Source organism: Apostichopus japonicus, chromosome 13 (assembly GCF_037975245.1).
Source record: "Apostichopus japonicus isolate 1M-3 chromosome 13, ASM3797524v1, whole genome shotgun sequence".
NCBI lineage: Eukaryota > Metazoa > Echinodermata > Holothuroidea > Aspidochirotida > Stichopodidae > Apostichopus > Apostichopus japonicus.
Genome location: NC_092573.1, coordinates 7,881,598 through 7,904,551, shown reverse-complemented (window position 1 = coordinate 7,904,551; position 22,954 = coordinate 7,881,598). Strand labels below are relative to the sequence as shown.

At 37.9% G+C, this 22,954-nt stretch overlaps 2 protein-coding genes across 7 annotated transcripts in view; both read right to left on the bottom strand.

Annotated features, from left to right (window-relative positions):
- Positions 1–1,203: 1,203 nt before the first annotated feature.
- Positions 1,204–22,954, bottom strand: part of LOC139978224 (uncharacterized) — a 29,357-nt gene continuing 7,606 nt past the window's right edge. For 2 of the 6 annotated variants that reach the window (XM_071988190.1, XM_071988187.1), the window contains 3 exons: positions 21,404–21,468; positions 19,856–20,075; positions 19,189–19,450 (listed from right to left, as the gene is read on the bottom strand). In XM_071988190.1, the coding sequence (XP_071844291.1) occupies positions 19,263–19,450; positions 19,856–20,075; positions 21,404–21,468 (473 nt within the window). In that variant the 3' untranslated portion in view covers positions 19,189–19,262. Of the gene's footprint in view, positions 3,665–5,016; positions 5,162–5,918; positions 6,060–7,812; positions 8,109–8,976; positions 9,117–19,188; positions 19,451–19,855; positions 20,076–21,403; positions 21,469–22,954 lie in introns of those variants that run through there. The other 4 variants (XM_071988193.1, XM_071988192.1, XM_071988188.1 and 1 more) reach the window with 4 other exon arrangements.
- On the bottom strand, positions 9,742–18,620 carry LOC139978219 (phosphatidylinositol phosphatase PTPRQ-like). The gene is made up of 11 exons (XM_071988179.1): positions 18,487–18,620; positions 17,941–18,236; positions 17,263–17,592; positions 16,561–16,842; positions 15,759–16,076; positions 15,256–15,326; positions 14,372–14,597; positions 12,508–12,802; positions 12,194–12,279; positions 11,257–11,570; positions 9,742–10,024 (listed from the first exon to the last, which is right to left on the bottom strand). Exons 2-8 carry the CDS (start codon positions 18,227–18,229, stop codon positions 12,666–12,668), a joined length of 1,653 nt encoding a protein of 550 aa, XP_071844280.1. The 5' UTR covers positions 18,230–18,236; positions 18,487–18,620; the 3' UTR covers positions 9,742–10,024; positions 11,257–11,570; positions 12,194–12,279; positions 12,508–12,665.

Genomic DNA, 22,954 nt, shown 5'->3' with positions numbered 1-22,954 from the left:
TAGAAAACCTCCTACAACCTCTAACAGACCGGTCAAAATTGCATGAGTAGATGGAAGTATAATGAAGAATTTTGGTCGGGGAATTTCGAAAATTCAGAATCCGTTAATTTATTGGTGTTCAATTATTGGAACTTCTTATAACGGCTACTATAAAATTTAGTTCGCAAGGAATTCAAATACCAGATATTTCCGATACCGAACACTACACACATAAACAGTTTGGAGGCTGTTCATCCTGGAACGCCATTTTCATGTTCACTGATATCATGTGATATCTGCAGTTTGCTTTACATATTCGAATAATTGAAATGAGACTGATATAAATCATTTTTATCCGTTTATTGTGCAATGCCACACCAGTGGCGTAGCGATGAGCCTGGTGGGCATGGGGACCCCTATCAGGAGGTCCAAGCAAGTTCGTCCTCAGAAATGGTTACAAGGGGGATCAGTAGGTCATATAGGTGTAACACACTACTTGATACTAAGCGGAGCGCCACCATCGGTTGGCGCAGAGCGTACGACGATTGTTTTTGGCCAAGACATACTCCTATATCGTCGGAAAAGACAATTCCCGTTCAAGTTGCATTTACACATCGGTTATTTTGAGATCTCATGTAATAGGTTTTTGACTTACAATAATTTCAGTAATGCATTATGGGTCCGCATGCAATGACCATAACTAGAGAACGGTTGGTTGGGTGAAATCATTGAAAAGTCAATGCTTAAGTTTTTTTTTTTAATTTTGATTTCCCAGTATGTAGTTTAATGGCGACTACTGTAAAAATACAGTAATCAAACCTAAGCATAGGCCTGATTTCGGCTGTAACTTTGTCGCCATCTAAGCCTAATTTCCTGTGATTTTTTACTTACCACATACACCGAAGGAATCTTTATTCTTACCTTTTATTATTATATTATATGAAAGCACTGCTTTTTGCAAATGATCGCAGTTTCAAGTCTATGGGGTGTTGGTTTATTGTTTTAAAAATTTTCACAAAAAATAATGTCCTGATGTTGTACTCAGTACAACATTGGCTTTAATTGGGCTTTAAATTATATACGTAATTTTCATTATCATAATAAATAACACAAACAGCTCGATGCAAACATTAATAACCAATGAGCCCATGATCATAATGTCCGTATTCCGTATCACGTAAAAATATGTATATTGTCTTGTTAAGTGTTACATGAATGTTTCTCTTTTTCAATTCAATTCATAAGACTTTATTTCAATCTCTTGTATTAAAGTATGCAATTTTGACAATAGACGTGGGTAGTATACAAGATAACAAGAAATTGAGGAGAGCCAACAAGAAGCTCTGTAGAGCTTGTTTACGTTGACACCCTTGAAAAATAAAATAGGGAATGAAAGCTTAAGTGTACAGAGAAAACAGAACAAAGATGGCAATGAAAGGAAATACAAAATCAATGATAGTTTGATATAAGATACTCTTTAAGACGTGTTTTGAAGGTGTTCAAAGTTTTACAACCAGTAATAGTAGTAGGGAGGGAATTCCAAAGTTTTACGCCAACATAACGAATACCAAGTTGTGAAGACCTAAGTTTAAAGCAAGGAATAGTAAATTGGGATAGGGATCGTTGCGTAACTGAAAGTAATTACGAAAAGTCGACGGAGCATTATACTATTTATTGATTATTTATTGATACTATTTATGTTAGGATTGAAGTGCTTTGAAGGTGTACTAAACACAATAGAGGTAGTTTTCTTAACATTGAGTGACAATTTATTTGCACAAACCAATTATGAATATATGTAAACTCATTCTGTATAGTATCCAATAGAAAATTAATGTCATTACTGGAAAAGAACAGGTTGGTATCATCAGCATAAGAGATTATATGAAATTTGTTGCTGGCTCTATAGAGGTCATTAACATAAATTATAAACAACAACGGACCAAGTATGGACCCTTAAGGAACACCAAACTTAATTGGCTTAGAAACAAAATTTATATTATTTATAACAACAAACTGGTGACGATCAGTAAGATAGCTTTTGAACCACTGAAGTACAGTTCCCCGGATTCCATAATGATTAAGTTTGTCAAGTAAAATGTTATGATCAAGAGTATCAAACGCCTTCGACAGATCCAGAAATATACCAGAAGCATACTGATTATTTTCGAAAGCTTCCATAACTTTCCAATAAAATGTAAAATAGCATGTGTAGTTGAACGGCCAGGAAGGAAACCAAACTGATAGTTATACAGTAAAATATGCTTAGCAATAAAGTTGTATAACCGTGAGAACATTATTTTTTCGATTACCTTGGAGAAACATGGGAGAACTGAAATGATAATTATTCACGGATTCCTTTTCACCGGCCTTAAAGACAGGAACAACTCGAGCTATTTTTGAAGATGTGGGAACAACACCAAGCTCAAAATAGAGATTACAAAGATATGTGAGTGGAATACATAATGACCATTGGGCAACATGTTTTACAACAATAGCAGAAACACCATCAAAACCAGCAGCGGATGGCTTGAGTAAAACGGGCCCTCCCTATCCAAAGAGGTACACCTTTTCTGTGCATCGGTAAAGCGGGGCCCCCTTTTGGTCGGGCCCCGGCTCAGCACGGTCCGAGCCTATAGTAGTTACGCTACTATGCCCCACATTATATTCATTTCCAAAGACGCACAGTTTCAAGTTCATTACACACTGAAGGCTTCGATTCTCTACCTGCCTTCAGTTTAGGGCAGATCTTGGGATTTTCATGCCTAGATATCGCTAGATATTGCTAGATATCCATGCATTACAGTGTCCTTGGGAATTCTTGGGATTTTTGGGGCCTGATCTTGTGAAATTGCAAAATCGGGAGTGGTCACACTCCATGTAGGTCAGTGCACGACCTTTTAGACGTCACTAATACACAACCTGATCACTTGTTATCGATGAAGAGGTGTTGCCGGATTTGTCAAGGTATCGGTACTACGGGCGAAGCGAAAAAGGGGTGGGGCGTATGGTTGTGGGCGCGCGTTTTAATGCAGATGGAAACAATCTCAAGAAGTGATGAATGCGTATATATATATATACATATATATATATATATATATATATACATTAGCGAGAGAGGAAAATGGAAACGTCAAAAATGGAGTTGTCGGTGTAAGGGGTAGGGTGAGGCGCAAGCCCCTTCCGAAACCCTCCATCCGTCACTGGCTACCCTGTGTATATCATAGGCATCAGCGTTGTAATTATGACTGTGCGTCTTTATCCTTTATCTTCTACTCGTTCCTTTTCTCCTTTTTATCTCTTTCTTCTTTTTCTTTTCTCTTCCTTCCTCTCCTTCCTCCTCATTTCCCCCTCCTTTTACCCTTTCTTCTCCTCTTTTTTCTCTCCTCTTTTTCTTACCCGGTGGGCACGCGCCCCCCACGCCCCCCACCCCCTCCTGCGTACGCGCCTGTAAATGATAATAACATATCTGTAGATTGCTGTCAGGTTTCACTTAATCCTTTAACGTTGTTATTACCTTAACTTTTATGTTGGATTTGTTGGGTTAATAATTCATCCTACTTAAATCGTTTTACATATGATTATAAATGATGACGGTTTCGGTACGTCAGTTTTCTTGATTCGGTTGAAAATATCTGTAAAGAGTTGTAACTGTCAATCAACTCGTTTCCATAGAGCAAAATATCTGTGAAGAAATATAAATAAACAGTTAGTAAACTCGGCTATATCAATGTAAACCTACAGGCATGCAACCAAGGGCGGCGGAACCGGGGTCACATGGGGCACGTGCCCCCCCCCCCCACACACACTTTTCCTCAGGTTAAAAATGTGCCCTTTTTCTACATAAAAATTGTACTCTTGATCACATTATTAGGTAGGCGATATTTTGAGTAAGAGATCTAATCCTAATTTAGAACTATTAATGAATTTCTGTGGGTCAAACTCAAAGCTATTTAGAATGGAAAACATTTAACAAGAATAAACTCTAATTCGGCAGATTCTTACTTTAGCAATTAGCATTTTGTATCAGTACCTGAATGGTTACGCCAATCAATCGTCACCTTGTAAACATAGATTGAGGAAAGAAAACTTGTTCCTTGTTTCCCAATTTGCACATTGGATAATGCAGTGCTAGTATGCATTTTTTCCTTGAGAGGGGGGGGGGGCGTTGATTGAGTGATGTGTATACGCAAATAAGATAATACAATAAGAGTTATAAAGGGTACTAAATATCAGGCTGCATCAGTCCAATCGAATTTCTACAAAGTGCCCTTCGACGTCGGTGCCCCCCCCCCCCCAGATTAAAAGTGCTTCCGCCGCCCTTGCATGCAACTAACGATGGCCGGAAAGCGTCTGTGTATAACCTAAACCGGAACAGAATGTGAACACGAAGTCTGAAACGTAAGGCATGATACTCATTCTGACTACACACCCCACCCACCTCAATATCTCACCTTAATAACCCTCACCCCTCCCATTAAAAAACCTCACAGGCCACAAACGAATGTGAACACGAAGTCTTAACCGTACAGCATGATACTCTCATTTGAATCCCCACCCCACCCCCATATCTCCACCCTAACAACACTCACCCTCCCATTAACAGATTCACAAACCACAACTATTAAAGCTTCGTGTATTGGGGTCAAGGAGAATGTGACCTTGTTGTTTCAGAAGAATTTGGCGATTCATTATTGCGTGTTTGCGTGACGTACGTGATATTTCCAGGTAACACAAGCAACTTAATTGAAGAAAGTGCATCTGTTTGATAAAAACATAAAGTGTGATTAATAATTAATCCCTCAAGAGTAATTTCATCTTTGACTCACGAGGTGTGCTTTTTGTACGTGTAACTTGAATGACACTGAAAATGTTAACCAGCTGATTGAACCTCTGATTACGGCAGTGTTATATCCCCCCTCCCCCGCACATACTCAGACTCGTAAACTTTGAACCTTAACCCTCTATGAAGTGTTATTAACGCTTGTTGGAATATATCTCATATTTTAAGATGTCCAGATGTGAGATATAACTTACGTAACTAACGAACCGTCTTCCAAGAGAAATGTAACGAACCCTCTCCAGTAGGCCCAGTCATCTCCAAGACCAACTGCTTCTTCCATTTCTAGTTTGATAGTTCTGATGCCTCCAGTCCACATTTGAGTTGCGGCTGCACATACTCCTTTAGACAACAATAACAATTTAGAGTTAGCGGTGGCAAGGGGAGGAGGGGAGGGTAGGGGTGGCGAGGAGGGAGTGGAGTGGAGAGAGTTAGAGGTGGAGAGAGACACATGGGGCTATAGAGCGAACTGTGGTTATGTATAGAGACACACTGCGTTATTATAATGGTTTATCAAGCAGCAAAGTCACATCAGTATACAGAGTAAGCATATTCTGTTTTGGTTACGATGACTTAATTGGATACAAGCACAAGTTAGCTATATATGTTTCGTTGTGGTCAACAAGAAAAAGACCCAACAACTTAGTACACTGTGATCATTTATTTATCACTTCATTTAGACAACACCATTGTCCAACACGTCATATCGTATATATACGCCATTGGAAGCGCTCACCATTATGATATGTTGGCGATTCACAGGGTATGTATAATATAACAATGTCCGAACCATTTTGTGTATAACATTGATCATTATGAAATATGGAGATATGGAACAAGTTTCATGTCCAACACTTTTCGTCGTATTTCGTCGTATTTCATTCATTGAAACAACGTCATATTCCAAACAGTCAAACTAACGTTATAGTTATATTAACTACAACATCATACGTTGAAAAGTGTATATGTTTAAACACAGTAGGCATATATGAAACAAATTAGACTTACGCGATACTCACAAGATATATCGGTACTCACAGAATATCAAGGAGACTGTACAGCCAATATCTCTACATGGTGTTCTGTTTCATCAACTCACCTTCTCTACCACTAATGAGTGGTTGGCCTGGAGGCATGAACCGACAATCCTCTGTATAGAGCTTGCAGACATCTTCAAACCTCTTTGCAGCAAAAGCTTCCTCAAGCTTTCCTCGAACAACATCAATCTCTTTATATATGTCTGTGGGTACGAAGGTTAAAAAAAAAACTCCCATTACGACGCAAATTTTACAGATGTGGAGTCAAAACACGGACGTTTTGTGTGTGTGTGTGGAAATATGATTATGTAATACACACATATACACAAGGAAACGGTCATTACCTGGAACATCTGGAAGAACTGGGCTGTAGATAAAACATTAGAGGTACAGGTAACAAGTTTTAAAATGAACGCAGGACACAACAGAGTGCCAAATGATTCACTAAATCTGGCTGTTTTGGCTCTGCATGACACAACAAATCCACCCCTCATTTGATATCAATTTTCAATAGCCCTATAAGTCTATACGTTGGTCACGTTTGTGCCATAAATTAAAGCAGTAGGCTTATATGCAATTACAAAACATTAATTTGGATTCCAGTCTCCTTGCTTTATTGGTAGATATCTAAGATGTTTCCCTCTCCACTCGAGTCCGTATAGTTTTTGTTTGTTTTCATTTTATTGATACATATGATAATGATAACATATGCCATAAATGGATATACAGAGGACCATTTTCCATTTATTTTGGTCATATGAAAAAGTATATTTTCCATAGAGTGTCAAATGACACCGGGAAAATGATGGGTTTGGGGCTGGGGATGGTGGTCAAGATTCTTATTTATTTTTCTTTCTGGTTGTGCCGCTGGTGTGGAAACGGGTTGGCAATTTAATTAAACGGTCTCGGCGGCACTCACAAGCGAAGGCTACGTTCAGTTTATGTTCACATGGTTATCCCTGATCCCTGGATTGTGTTCCGAAATGATTCACACGTGAGTGACGTGTATGGCAGAATGAATATCACAGTATTTAGAAACAATTTGCATTTTGACTGAAACTTAAAACATGTATTGCTACGCCTACGCGACCAATCGCGATGTGTTTCTTGGGTTAGGTACATTCAACACAGAACAGCCTAGTAGTCTATATACGTTTTCCGTAGTGAGCTCATAGGCCCGAGGTGACCAGAAGTCCCCGATTTTCGGGGACAGTCCCGATTACAGTGTGCTGTCCCCGATGAACAAGTGTCCCCGAAAATGTCCCCGATTCGTCAAAATGTTCAGGAATTTCGAAAATATCCCACATTATTGGTAAAATAATTGTAAAAACAAAATTTAGTCAAGTGTGCAGTCGCAGAACGGAACTTATAAACAGTATTTTAGGTGGGCCAGTGTAAAGTGGAAACACCGTTAAAAATATGCTAGATCGATCTAGCCTAGCACTCTTTCGACCGTATAAATGGCAACTACGGCGACACAACGACACCTATAATGTGAGCATGAGCAAATCACAAGCTCTCAAAGAACCACGTAAAGTAAGTGGATTTCATTTAAGAAAAAGCTACATTTATTAAAATAAAATTGATTTAAAAAGTGCTTCAAAGTAAGTAAGTAAGTAAGTAAGTAAGTAAGTAAGTAAGTAAGTAAGTAAGTAAGTAAGTAAGTAAGTAAGTAAGTAAGTAAGTAAGTAAGTAAGTAAGTAAGTAAGTAAGTAAGTAAGTAAGTAAGTAAGTAAGTAAGTAAGTAAGTAAGTAAGTAAGTAAGTAAGTAAGTAAGTAAGTAAGTAAGTAAGTAAGAGTTGATTGATTAACACTGTTTCATTTTTTCATATTTCTTATTCAAATAATGTGCTTATCATACCTTGTCAACTTATATTTAACTTGACCCAAAGATGGTTACACAATGTACTAAGAAACTTCTACAGTCTGGGCAAGTATTATATTCGTTACACACACCTCCAACCATCAGACCATCCGAAAGTTACTCAGTAGTCTCGATGAAGAAGTCATCAGTCAGAGGACCAAAACGTGCTGAAGTTCCACCTTGGACATTAAACTTGTAGTTGGTCCCAGCAGTCAAGTCATTAAACACCACCAATCGCGATTGCGTTGTTTCCTCTTGTACCACCTCACCGTTTAGTGTTAGCTGGTGATCTCCTTGGTGTGAGGGCAAATTACTTTTCGCCATGAAAGCTTCGAAGATGTGGAAGCGATCGCGCGAAGATAGACCCTCGCAGGGCTGCTAGACGGCGCTGTTGGGAAGATGATAATAAACCGATTCTGTATAAATATTTCGAAGGCGCTTAACCTCTCACTATTTTTTTAGGAAAAAGATCACACAATAGCAGATCGCAGAATCACAGCATCGCAGTATCATAGTGTCACATATCAATGTGTGAGAACAACCATTCACCAAAATTATTAAATATATTGGTATATCTTTCAATGTTAACTGAATTCAAGACTCCTTGGAAATGGAATTTTAAAAAATTTATTTTCTCATGTTGATAAATCATTTGCACGTTACAGGTACGAAGACATTTTCTTGTGATTTGCCATGATGATGCCACTCACTTGCTAGAGATCCAGATAAATTCATAAACCTGCACCAAATTTGCACCCGATTCTCATGGGTTTATCAGTAAACACTGGTAAAGGTGAGTTCCAGTTAATCAGTTACAACTGATGTGTGATAATTTCTTAACATGTGTTACATTTACGACCAGTTGCTGCTGACTTTCAAACAGAAAACACAATCCTATGCATACTGATTGACTGGACTTATTGACTGGACTAACGAAACTTATTTATATTGATTAACGGTCGTCTCTTATTCAAGGTAAAATGTGATCAGGCCATGAACATTGGGTGAAATTTTAAAATTAATACCAATCGGTCACGAATAACATTCGCCTGCTAGTGTCTTTTGCGCTATAATAAAGGCAGAGAATTTTCTGCCTGACTACGCATGGTGTAGGGTTTATGTAAACCGCTTAGTGTTCCGGAGTAGGTCATATCTTACTGTGCTAAAAAGTGAGAAGACACGAAGTTTTGTCTTAGCCTGATTAAGTTTAACGATATTCAAGTTTGCCGTCTATTATTGCAAAGAATATTACTTACGAAGCACGTTTGTATACTTCCTGGCAGCATCTGGGTCACTTTCTCCAAGGGTATTGACAGCTCTGACGGAGACCTGGTACTCTGTGCCACCCCAGAGTGATAACTCAGACCGTCCGAATGTATAACTTCTATCATTTCTATCCAATGCTATATCCGATTCATCAATGACATGGATCTCTTCGCACTTCCCTTCTCCTACAGGTTGTATGTTGATTATGTAGGAGTCAACATTGCAAGGGTTTTCGTCAGATTCTTGCCAGGTTGCTACCAAATCACCATTATTCTGCGGCTCAAGCATCAAATTAAAGCTTCTGCCAGGCCCTGTTAAAATTTAAAAAAGCAAAAATCGTCATTGCCATCGTCATCATCAAAGTCAAAGTCATCGACATCAACATCACCATCATGGTTATCACCATCATCATCATCATCATCATCATCATCATCATCATCATCATCATCATCATCATCATCATCATCATCATCATCATCATCATCATCATCATCATCATCATCATCATCATCATCATCATCATCATCATCATCATCATCATCATCATCATCATCATCATCATCATCATCATCATCACTACCACCATCATCATAATCGTCATCGTCAACGTCAACGTCATGAGCATCGTAATCAGCACCATCATTATTGTACACGTTTTAAATACATCCAGCTGCTTAAGATGCGTATCCTAGCGGCCTGTGATATTCCGTTATTCAGATTTTTTGACCAAATATTGTAATTCTTAACTTACTATCATCCTCCGTCTTTTTATATGCAACACCTATTGGCCCTCGACGGAAAGTGTTGACAAATCGCACGGTGAAAGAATAGACTGTGCATGCAGTGGGATGATGCAAGTGTAAGACCGAGTGTTCCTCCCAGATATTCCAGTTTCTTCTTTTGTGGCATTACCACCAATGGTGTACTGCTTGAAGATACCATTCAAGCTGGTACAGTTAGGACGAGTCCATTTAAACTCAAGTGAAGTTTTTGTTACTTTACTATTTACAGGCCAAACCCTTGGTGCTAATGATGGTGCTTTAAAGAAGAATAAGAAGGGAACAAAATCCGTTAAAATATTGACATTTATTTGAAAGGAGAGTGATAGGGATAGGATAGAATCATGTTTGGATGATGTCTAGGATATACTTTGAATTTCAAAGATGACATGCACAGAATAAATATCTAAGTCTGTGGACAAATTGAAACGTTTTCTTGAGCTCTATTTTGGTTTTGCTTAGACGGTATTTCCCAAAGGGAAAGCCAACGAAACCCGATCCAGGTGATGATCGAGGATGAATCCCGGTTATATAAAGTATCCTGTTTTCCATGATTTTACAGAGAATAACGGAGGTAGACATGTTATTTGCGCACTCATTCCTGTTCGCGCGACCACCAGTGTACACTCACTTACCCAATAGACGAGAGTGTACCTTAGTATTATACCACTCTGTCAATACTGAGGAAGGTTGCACTCCATTCATCATCACTGCAGTGCATCCATGGTGAATGAAGTTTCTTCAATTTGCAATTTAGAAATACTGAAAACCGGAAGACTCAATTAAACAACATTGAACTTACAGGAAGGTTTGAACAAATCAATTATCAGGAAGACTATTCGAGCGGTTTCCTGTATGTAGATTGTTTGAGGTTACAATTCCAAACCAGTGGAATTAATAGAGCACATCTAACATGTGCGAAACCACTGTGTGCGTGATAATTGATTGGGAATAATCTTTTAATGATTGTGTTTACGAAACTTTCATCTCGGAAATTTCATTGACTTGATGAGGCTATTGTATTTCCATAGATTAATAAGTGGTTAATCAACGGTCTAGCGTGCGTTACTCACAGGATTAATGCACGATCGGGGGATAATGCAAGCGATGCACGAGGGCGGAGCTCGAGTGCATTCAGCGATAGCATTAACACCCGGAGTGCATTAATCTTGTGAATAACGCACGCTAGACCGTTGATTAACCCCGTTCATTCATACACTACCATTTGTGTGGGCAAAAATCATGAAACAAAACATTTTTGGTTACATATAACCAAAGATTTATTAAAGTGATACCCCGTAATTTTACCGTGCGTTACTCACAGGATTAACCACGGTCAGCTGACCTGAATGGACCAATAGGATTTAGGAATCTTTACTAACTATGAATTAACCAAATATAACTCTCGATTGCTTGCTATATGATTGTTTTCTAATACCACACACGGTCTTACTATTTCTATGTACTACATAAAAATGATGATCACGTTACCCGCAAATCTCGTGGTTAACACAATATCTGTTGGTTCCAGATCTGATGCCCCTCCTTCTACGTCAACGGCAATGTTGATTTTGTAGGTTGTAAACGGCGACAGATGTTTCATTTCTAAGGACGTTTCGTTGGACTTCAAGGGTGATTCTTCCCTGTCGATGCATTTATAACAGGCTTGATGTCGTTGTAAGGTATAAATTACTTTAAACCTATACACTGGGCAGAGATTTGCACTATTATCTGGGGAAGCCAATGCACCATGATATCACCATTGTAGAGAAAAATAGCGGATATATTACGGACGCTTCCAAGAGCTGAGGAAAAGACGAAAGACACAATTAGAAAAAGAAAATGAAAAGAGGGGCTATAAAGATTAATAATAACAATAAGTGACAACTGAATTTGTTGAAGAGTTTTTCTTATATTTTCTGTTAATTCTAGTAACGTTACAGATTTGAAAATGTTTGCTTTACAGTTTTAAATAGGTTTGACATATTACGGATTCTAGGGGCCGACTAATCAATTATTCTATATTCGACCGAAAGGCAGAAAAGAAGTGATGTGATGTGCTGAAACTGCATTGGATCTTACATCTGGCGTATCTGAAACTATATCTGAAAAGATGCTAGGCTTGGCAGTAGAATACCAAAATCAGTTTTGTAATCATGTCATGTTTGACATTAAAACAAAGTAATTCAAGCAGACGATGCACTCCTGAATCAAATGTACAGGTCCAGGGTCCGTTCACACGCTTCCAAATAAGAGACATTACATATTAATAAAGACGACGGAACACGTTTAGCGTAGGGTATTTCTAACATTTAACTTAGTGGCGTTATGGCAGTAATTTGGGTATCTACGGTTCCCCTCTTCCCCTGTTAGGAGTAATACTTCACCCTAAATTGGTTAATATATTTTCATTAACATATGTTCTTACCAGCAGCTGAAATGTTCCCATAAACCGGGCTCGAAAAATGTCCTTCGTTGTCGTCATTCACTCAATAAGATTCATCATTTCAAGCCCTGCAAAAAAGCGAGTAATCTAAAATAAAGATGGGCAAACTGTTTTGAGGATGGCTGTCCATTGTTTAATGAAGTGTGCACATGATTCACAATATAACAAGACAATGTCTAGAGCATATTTGAGGGCAATTCTGATGACACTGAATAGAATAAGAAGGGATATAAATTAGACATAACATGGGAATACAGGGAAAGGGAAGTCTTGAAGCAAAAGGGGGCTTATCTTACTGACTGCTTTCGTAGTTCCTTTACAACCATGCCATTCTGCGGGATTTCCACCGTAGTTAATTAATGGTTTCACGCTCACATAATAGTTTGAGTACGATTGCAATCCGTCCAAAATCTTCTCCGTAGTGTTAACTGTGTGGGAATCCTCGTAAATTAATTCATTGTTCTTGCAGGACCCACAGACCGTACCCAAAGATGGTACAGTTGTAAGTATTTTCTGGGGGGTCCCAAGTAACCAGAAGTTTGCCGTCCTCGCTTAGGGTTTGCACTTGTAGATTTGGAACATTTCCAAGGCCTGTAAAGAAAGCCGAAATCAAATATTTTTTGTTAACTTAAAACAGAAATGGTATAAACAAGTACAATAAGATAACAAATTTTAAATTAAATAAAACCAAATTTGAATGTGTTTTCAGACGAGCATAGAATCGCTAATGATATATCTAAAATGAAATAGTAAGTCTTTCAAAAAAAAAAGGCTGTAACTATGATACAGTGACTTCTATGATGTATCATTTATAATCGAGTTGATACAATTATATTTGTCAAACCTTATAACTTGGTTGTCACTACAAAGCTAATGCTTGACTGTTTCAATCAGCTTGCGATGATATTATTGCTAGCATTCATTGTAAACTTTGTCATGAAGCACAATGGACTTTAAATAATTTTGTCGTGTTGCCAAATAACTGTAGAGTATATTCTGATCCATACGACTTTGAAGGCAACTTTCCGCGTATGGTTTAAATAACGTGCCCTGAGGATTCTTTCTAAGGCTCATCCTCATCCAAGTATGTGTTTTTTTGCTAAATTAAAATGTATAACAGCCTAAACGATACATTATAAAGACACTTGAAAAGGTTGACTTTATTCACAAAAATAATTTTGATATTTGGTGGTCCGCTGTAAAACCACTTCTATGCATCCAAATTGTGTTTCTATGGCAATTTAATTTCAGAAAAGATCCATTGTTCTGACACAGAGATCGTTCGGTCAGCTTTTCAGATGAAACACATAATTCAATGGGAAACAAAGAACTTTTGTGTATTTTCATAACGTGTTACTAATATGTTTCAGATCTGTCCAAGACAATTGCGTTTCATATAATCCAATGATAATTTGTTCCTTATTCAAAGTTAACAGATTGTATTGGGGTTGAGTTACAGAATTTATAAAACAATGAATCACCTTAACATTAAAGCCTGCACTGAGGAGTCGTAGTAATAGGAGCCCAATTTGATTGAGGGGGAGAGGCTGTAACGACTTGCCCGAAAATGTAACCAATTTTTCCGCTCGCTTGCTCCGCGCGCGTTCAGCATGTTAATGCACATATCATACAGGCATTCATCGGTTATTACATCGCATGTCAATAACATACAATCATTTGCCGTGTTATTACTGAAAAGGAGAATTAGTCGGGCAAGCTTAGTTGTTTTTAAACTATTGATTTCCTTCAGCATATTGCCCGAATTTTCACAAAAATATTTGGTCGGCTGCAGCCCTTCCAGCCTTCCCCCCCCCCCCTCACCCGCCTCCAACGCCTATTCTATTCTTTACTTTAAAAAATTGCAGATATTTCATTTTGTTAACGCTGAATGCTTTAAAAAAAAATCCGGAATAGCTAGCGAAGTATTGCTTCACTCAAATTGTCATTTTCTTTTTGGGACAAAATCATACGAAGACTAAAATTCTGTCTACATCATACTTCAAAGTCTTTAAAGGCAAAACGATTTCAGATGTAAAACTATCCCAAACAGAAGCAGGATTTGTTGGTTGGAATTAATTGTTTTTAGGGAAAAGGAACGTTGGAATGAGGTAAGTTGCAAGGGTCAAAGGGCAATCACAAGAAAGTATCACGAAAACTTACTTTCCACATCCGTTCCAACATCCACTTCATTGCTGAATGTTACTTCATGTTTGTTCTCAACTTTGAGACGAAATCGATTGTCAGAACAGGGAACTAGGTCCGACTTATCGACAATTCTATCGTCGGTGCTCATTTCCTTCACATCCTCCCATTCACCTGCATCGGTTTCCATCTGAAAGGTTACTGACACGTCTCGGCACTTCCAAGGGTCTTCATCTTCTGGAAACTGGTAGCATTATAAATTAAAACAAAAGTTTAGTTCAGCAAGCTAGAGCTGCAGACGTTGATGCTAGAGTGAGCATTTGAAGTTTAGTTGTAAGTTTGTGTCATTCTGACGAGGCTATCAAAGTATCACACCAAATATGTTATAACAAATCTAACCATCATCATTGTTCTATGCGCTTGAGATTGCTGTGATGAACAACTTACTAGGAAAGTTGTCATTGATTTGGTAAATATCACAAGTTTTAACGTTCCTTCACACAATTGTGTTAAATTTTACTGCTTTATTTATGATAATGTTCAGGCTGAAGAAGGATGACTGGGAGAAAGAAGATGAAGGGAGGAGGAACGAAGAGGATTAGGAAGGGAAAGAAGGTTGCCAAGAAATAAAGCAAGTAGTACATAAACAGAGAACGCGGAGGAGCTCCGGAATGGGAGTAGGATGGGAAAGTAGTTAGGAAAATGCAGGACGGACATCAGTCAAAATTGGTACCTCTCCTTCCCCTCCCCCAACAAAGACAAACTCTGTCTACGGGCATGGAAGAATAAACAGTAGGAAAAGGAGGATTTGAATAATTAGGAAGGGAGGGAGGTGTCAAAGGGGTTGAAGAAGGAGAGCATGTAAACAATATTTGAAATATTGAAGCGATATGTTTTCCTACCGTGTAGTGAAAAGCAGCTGATCTTGAAGTGACTGTATGTGATGTCAGCTTCAAATCAGGTTTGGCAGGAACTGTGATAATTGAAGGAAATTAATAGATTGAAAATAGCTTGAGATCTTTCCAATTGCATTCTGTCACCACTAACAAATGACTTACTCTACATTTCCACTTCAGTCTTTCTTTAAGCCATCGATGGAATTTTAAAGAGGACTTAAAGGCACAAAATGAACTGTATATATTTTAAATCGGTCAAAATACTGCTATCAATGAAGATTGTATGTATCATATAGTACTCCTTAGCATCAAATCATAGCCCAAGGTACTGAAAACGGGTTAGACAGCCAATGATTCCGAGAAAGATACCCATAGACTATTTACTATCTTTATATTTACTATTATATAGAACTCATACTAATAGGTCAGTTATATTCCACACTACAAAACAGATGCGCGGTTACAAATTTCGACTCAATTTGTAATGCTTTGATATTAAAAGAACTTACCTCCACAGCGAGTTCTAAATGTTTGTTTGTCAGACGGTGGCCCTCTTACACCATTGCCTTTCCCATTGCCTATAACTTCAATCTGAAAGTAATAGTCGGTGTCAGGGGAAAGCTCCTGAAATCGATGTGTCAAATTTTGACCCATGAAATATGGGACACTTTCAGTCCCTTGTGCGCCAAACCACAGCAAGTCAGATTTTACCGTGCCATTGCCTAATCCAATCAGTTTGTTCCAGCTGTACCAGGAAACTTCGATAGTGGTCGCAGTGACCCCTGTCAGGTTAATAACTGTTACCTCTGGATTATAGGAGAGTGGTGCTGGAAAACAGGTAAGCAAAGTCGTTATTTGTCTGGTATGAATTCATGATATCATCATCATCATAATCATCATCTTCCTTGTCATCACCATCACCTTCATCATCAACATCACAATCATCATTATCATGACCATCGCCATCATCATCACCACCATCACCACCATCATCACCATCATCATCATCATCACCATCATCATCATCATCATCATCATCATCTTCATCATCATCATCATCATCATCGTCGTCATCATCATCATCATCATCATCATCATCATCATCATCATCATCATCATCATCATCATCATCATCATCATCATCATCATCATCATCATCATCATCATCATCATCATCATCATCATCATCATCATCATCATCATCTTTTAACAACATCAAATACACACGACTGGCGTAGTCAGGTAATAAAAAATTTGTTGATTTTCGTATCGTTGATATTGTAATCAGGATAACCAAAGAAATATACTTACTACTTTCTGGAGTTGTTCCCGTAAATTCTGCTGGTGGTCCCTCACCAAAGGTGGTTTGAACCATAATACTGACGATATAGGAGCTATAAGCGTCTAGCTCATCAATAAGCACACGGTTCTCCTCTGTGGTGCTATTAATGTAAACACCATTTTGCACCAATGAGTAGACATTTTTTGAAAAGGTCCCTCCAAGAAGAGAGCATCTGGCCCTTTCCCAGGCAATCTCAACGTAGTTTGGTGAATTATCGATCAACGTCACAGACCGCGGAGACACAAATGGACCTGGGAGACATACCGTGATTAGTTTATAATTTTATTTTTGAAGATACTGTAAACTATTATTCTTAAAGTCAGCTAATCATTAAAGTTAGTTCTTTGATTTTCTTTGTTATGTCTAATTTGTTCTATCCCCAAATATCCCAAATACTGATGTTTTGTTTATAATTCCAATTTAGGGTATAAGTTGTTCACATTAGCTATAAAGTAATATTTAAACGTAACATATTCGTAATCAATAAAAAAATCGGTGCCATTTCTATATCAATAATACTGACATGTAATTCATCCATATCACCCTTCCTTGTCGACGTAACTACCCACCCCACAACACCTCTTGCTCATCGCCCTCCCTATCATACAAATGATTATTCAACTCCAAAGAATACCATGTATTTAAAAAAGGAATAAACATAAAATATTCACCATTTTGTTGGGTAATGCCTGTCATTGATATTGTTTCCCCTTCCATTAAAAATCCGGTACCATCAATACTCTCTGTGAAAGGTGTAACTGAAATATTATACTCTGCGAAGTCGTCATATAGGTCGAGTGTCAGTTCTGTCTTATTCGTTTGTAATGGAGGGTATATTTGCGACCATAGTTCATCGTAATCACATGCTTTGAAACGGAGTAATGGGTATGTCACGTTATAAACACGAACAGGGCATAGACCATCAGGTGGAGACCACGACACATGTAGCGTATATTTTCCTCCGGCGTTGCTCACGGTTAGATTTTGAACAGGGTCTAATCCTGTATGAAAAAGAAAGAAGTAACAGCTTAAGGTAACAAATATTCCTCGAAAGTGTTGAAAACTAACCTTTTTCCTTCCTATGTACAAGATAAGTTTAAAATAGTTTACTTATATGTTTAAATTTAATCTGTACAGTACATAATTTCATAAGAAAAACAAGACGCACACGAATGTTTCAACGTAACTAAGTCAACAGTGATCTATTCAGTACCGAGAGTGGAAAGCTTGTCTGGATAATAAAACTGTCTTTCCTTTTTGTAACAAAGATATTAAATTCAAACCACCTACTTCCACAGCCTGTTGTGTGTATAAATTGGAAAGATGTTGAGCCGTCACATACGACATACCACCCATGGTCGACGTGCCCTTCAATCCGATAACTTCGAAAGAGTAGTCTGTATTGATGGTGAGGTTAGTGAATAGGTAGTGCAAGCTAAGCCCTTTCTGAATTTCGGTTGGGGTCTCTCCTACCTTACCATGGCGTAGAATGCACCCTGTGACAGGCCCTATCCCTCTGTCAAGTGTCACGTCCCAATCTCTCCAGGTTAGGACAAGGCTAGACACGGTAGGACTCTCCGTGGTAAATACCAGCCATATAAGACTCCTCCAACACGCAGTGGGCTCTTCCCCGAACATGTCGACCCTATTACGGACACACATAGACAAAAAATGTTAACAGTACACATTAAATGATAAATATAGAAAAGCAGGTAGAAGGGTTTTTAAATGAAGTTATGATCAAATTTCGTTGATTTCAATATTGACTGAAATTACATATCTTTTGTTTCTGTCGTTGCCGACAGTCATAAGTATTGTGAGATATTATTGCTCTTTAAAGGGGAATATTCCGGTGACTGAACTTGATTGCTTAATACTTAGGAGACAATTCTTACTTCTGAAACGCGTTTCCTCCCAAACAGGTTCACTGTATGGTCCTGTCCCAGCAGAGTTGACGGCGCTCACCATGAAGTAATATTTTCTGTTCGGTTCTAGATCACCAAGAGCTACGTAGGTCTTCTCCGTTGTTCCAGTTTGCACTTCTTCTCCATCAACGGTCTGCAGTATGTATGAATAACTGGTGATGATACCATTTTGTTTCCGGCAGTCGTGAGGAGGTTTCCAGGTGAATGTCAGTGAGGAGTGGGTAACACCAGTCAGTAAAATATCGCTGGGAGCTTCAATTGGATCTAGTTACAATAAAAAAGATGTGATTGGATAAATGTTGGAGTGTAACATAAAGTGCTGACCGAAGTATGTATAATAGCCACATTCTTTTACTGATATAACCGAATTATCTTCCCAAAGAAATGAATTACTTCAAAGAAACTCCGATGGATTTGGGTGGCATATTTACAAATTTTGAAGCAAATTGCAAACAAGCAAAATGACGACTGTATAGACAGAGATAGTAAGGAGTGTCCTCCAAAGTCCGATCTCAGAATGAATGTAAGCAAATCATTTCAGTTTACAAGATTTAGTCATTTGCTCCAAATGCTGAAGTTATCTCGCTTTCTCTACTTACTATTAGGCATGATGCTTCCGGTTATTGTAATTGTTTCCCCAGAGATAAAGTCGGACTGGCCAATCTTCGATACCATGGCGGTAATGGACACATTGTAATCTGACTAATCTTTAAGATCATCAAGGGCTACCTCGATGTCAGTAACATCTAATGAATATTCAGATACATTCTCCTCGTCGTCGGAACAAGTTTTGTATTTGATCTGTGAATATCGGACATGTAATGGCTAACGGAACAGGCCGTATCGGATGTATCAGGTGGTGTCCAAGAAACGTTGAGACGTCCTGTTTGAGAGGCGTCACTTATTGCAAGGGCATTTTCAACAGCACGTAATCCTGAGAGAAGAAGTTAAAAATAATACATTAAACATTGTGGCTGTTTATGCAACGCAAAAATGTTCCACTGTTCACTAACTTTATTTAATGTTTCTTGAAAAATACTCAAATAATATATTAGCTGGTTTATTTAATACATTGTTTCTCCGGAATAAGGATTTTCAAGAACTCTACAGCAGTTAAGTGACCAGTAGCTAATCCGTCATTTAGAAACTTGTCGTGCGACCGCAGTTCCGGTTTCAAATCCTTGGTACGTATATACTAATATAGAGTGGCGTCACAGTAATATTTTCCATTCTACTTTGTAAATTATATATGAATAATTTCATCTTCTTTAGCTATTTTCTAATACCAAATTCTGTAGGATGTAGCTTTGAACAAAATACAAATTGAACTGATGTTTACCCTCTGCCATAGTATTGACAGTACTGACGTTACTAAAGACCGTTTCGTGATAATTAGATAACCGGACACGATAATTATACGCAGAGCAAGGAATCAGATCGTCAATCTGAATCTCTCTCTCCAAGGGATCGAGTTCCTCTTCTTCCATCCACTCCCCTCTATCCTCTTCCTGGAAATACACAGTAATGTTGCTGCACTTCCAGTCTTGTGTGGGAGGAATCTGTAAGGTGAACCAGATTTTAAAATTGTGTCTTTTAGACTACTAACAATACATTTTAGGGCATCATCGCAGTATTTCGTGACTCATTATAGCAAAGGCAACAATAACACAACAGTACTGATTCTGTTTTATGTGAAAACGAAGAAACAAGAAACTGCAAGGAGGCGGTTAATTAATGAGTTTAGAGTTGACATAAAGTAAATAGTTGTAAATGTTAAACCAAATTCTTTAAAAAGAAATTATCATTTATAAATGATCCAGCTGATATGGCATGCTATTAGCCATTTACCATTCACCACAACTTTAGATCTAGCTTTTCAAATGAGGAACTGTGGCATCATGACGTAACAACCAGTCAGCTCATATGCTAAATGCAAACCGATGCACTTGCTACCCAAAGTGAAACCAGTAGTCGGTCGATGATAGAGTTGGGGTGGGGGGTGGAGGAACAAGCCTGAGCGAATTTAAAAGTAGTATCACCTTATATTTTTGAATAACCCCCCCTGCCCCTCTCCATCGTCTCTACAATTGTCAAAAAATGAAAAAAGTAAAATAACATGGGCTACTTACGTAAAAGCTACGATAAATTTGATTTCTGTTGCTGAAAGTTCTCAATTCAATAGAAACAGTGTACTGTCCCACTCCCCTATCACCACCACCGTAATTTCCTTCAATAATGCAATAACGTTCATGGTTTCTTGTTTCTTTCAAATAAATATGCAAAGTTTCTTTCAACGTTTATTCAACATACAATTATATTGAATTTTCAATAACTAAAATACATGCATTGTGCTGGTACTCTCTATCTCTCTCTCTGTCCCACACCCTCAATTTTGAGACTGCTTCCATGTGATCGCGACAGCGATTTGTTTTGTGCAGTATTATGATTTAAGCTCAATCAATGCATTCTGCGAGAAATCCCACCAACCACATTTTCATCACAGTTTGGCATAAATTTAAGTGTATATCTGAAGAAAAATGAATTTACATGAACAAAAGAACGTGAACATTGCCACGATATTGGCGAGCGAAGGTGTGGGTAGTTACGCGCACCTAAGATGTGATAGCGCAAAAAAAAAATCATTTCAAATATCCAAGATGTTTAATTTGTTCCATATTCATACCACTTTATATGCTTTCCTCTCATACCGTGTCTCGAGGCAGTAGTTTTGACAGAATGAACAATTCCGAACCATTATCTAACGAAAACATACTCAAATGATACTCAAACTGCTCAGTGCTTTGACGTGCCTTGAAACTGGACAACAAAGTACAGAATTAAGATGACTATACTAACTACGTATGAAATGCGACATTGATGAGCTTACCTGTACATTTACCGTTGCTGTCCTTGACGTAGTTTCGCTAACAGAAATTGCAGGGGATGCAGGAACTGCAAGATATAATAGTGTGAGTGTCACTTAATTTCCAAGAAATCTTGTGTGGGTGGCAAACAGAAAACCATAAACCTATGCATATATTCTATAAACTATAGGGAGGACTCATACACATAATTATAAGATAAACCCATTCAAATTTATTTCGTTGTAAATTATCTTCGCTCAGTAATGAGGGCTGTCAGTTTACAAATCTTAAAGTCGGGCAGGGTGTTTGCCAAGTGACAAAAACTCAGTTTCCTTAATGTAAGATTATTACGGTGAGCTAATGTGTTAATGTTGTAATGCGTTCATGGAGCATGCTGTCTTGGTGCCATGGACTCCACTTGGACAAACTTCAGCACCTTTTGTTTCGCATCTGCAAAATAGTTCCATTTAAGAACAAATTTTGTCTTCTGACTCTCTTTGCATATATGCCTAAGTAAAACTCAAATTCACTCTTTGAAACTGGACATTATATAATAAACGGGGTTATTTATGATGAAATTCATAGAGTCGTTAAAATTACCAAAATCTCAAAACCCGAAGAAGCAGTTGCAATAATCTGTGCGTTTATCGTGTTTCTATATTTGTCATTAAGAAAGAAGACACTATGTGACAATATGGTTAAAACTAACTTTGAGCAAATCGATTTACAATATATTTGTAGAATTTAAATAAAAGGAACATCAACAAAGTATGATTTTCTTAATTTTTACAATGTTAACAAGCTAGAAGGTTATAATGACATTTCCCTACAAAAGATATTATTGTTGTAATTTGAACAACAGGTCAAGTCATCAAGGCCACACCGCCCTGTGTGTTCAGAACGCATCCGGGTTTGTAGTGATAATAAAAAAAGGCAATAAAAAAACATTATTTTAGGAAGAATCACTTGAAGCTTGTTTTTTTTTACACTTCGAAAGCAGAAATAACTATATTTTGTTTTTCGATGGAGTAGAAATATGACACGTAGGCTAAGGTACTGGCGTAATAACTTTAGTTGATGAATTATGTCATTGTCATCTCTCATACAAGGCCCTACTTTAGGACGGTGGGGTGGAGGGGTAGAGGGATAGGAGGAAAAGGAGGTGGACATATGTATGCACACACACGCATACACGCACACACATATATATAATATATATATAATATGTATAATATATATATATCATATGTATATATATATATATATTTATATATATATACATAAACATATATATATATATATATAAATATATATATATATATATATATATATATATATATAATTAAAATCGTAATAAGTTGGAAAATCAAGAACAGTGAAAAAACTTCCAGCTTCCAAAAGGATTCGAACCCTGGCCTCCCGCTTTGTACGCGGACACCCTAACCACTAGGCTATGGACGACGCTGATTGTATGTCCAGAGGTTCGAAACCGGTAGGGAAGGTCGTTCCACTTTAGGCGCTTGTCAGCCCTTCAGGGCTTATTACGCTTGTAACCTAGCAAACCCTAAAGGGGC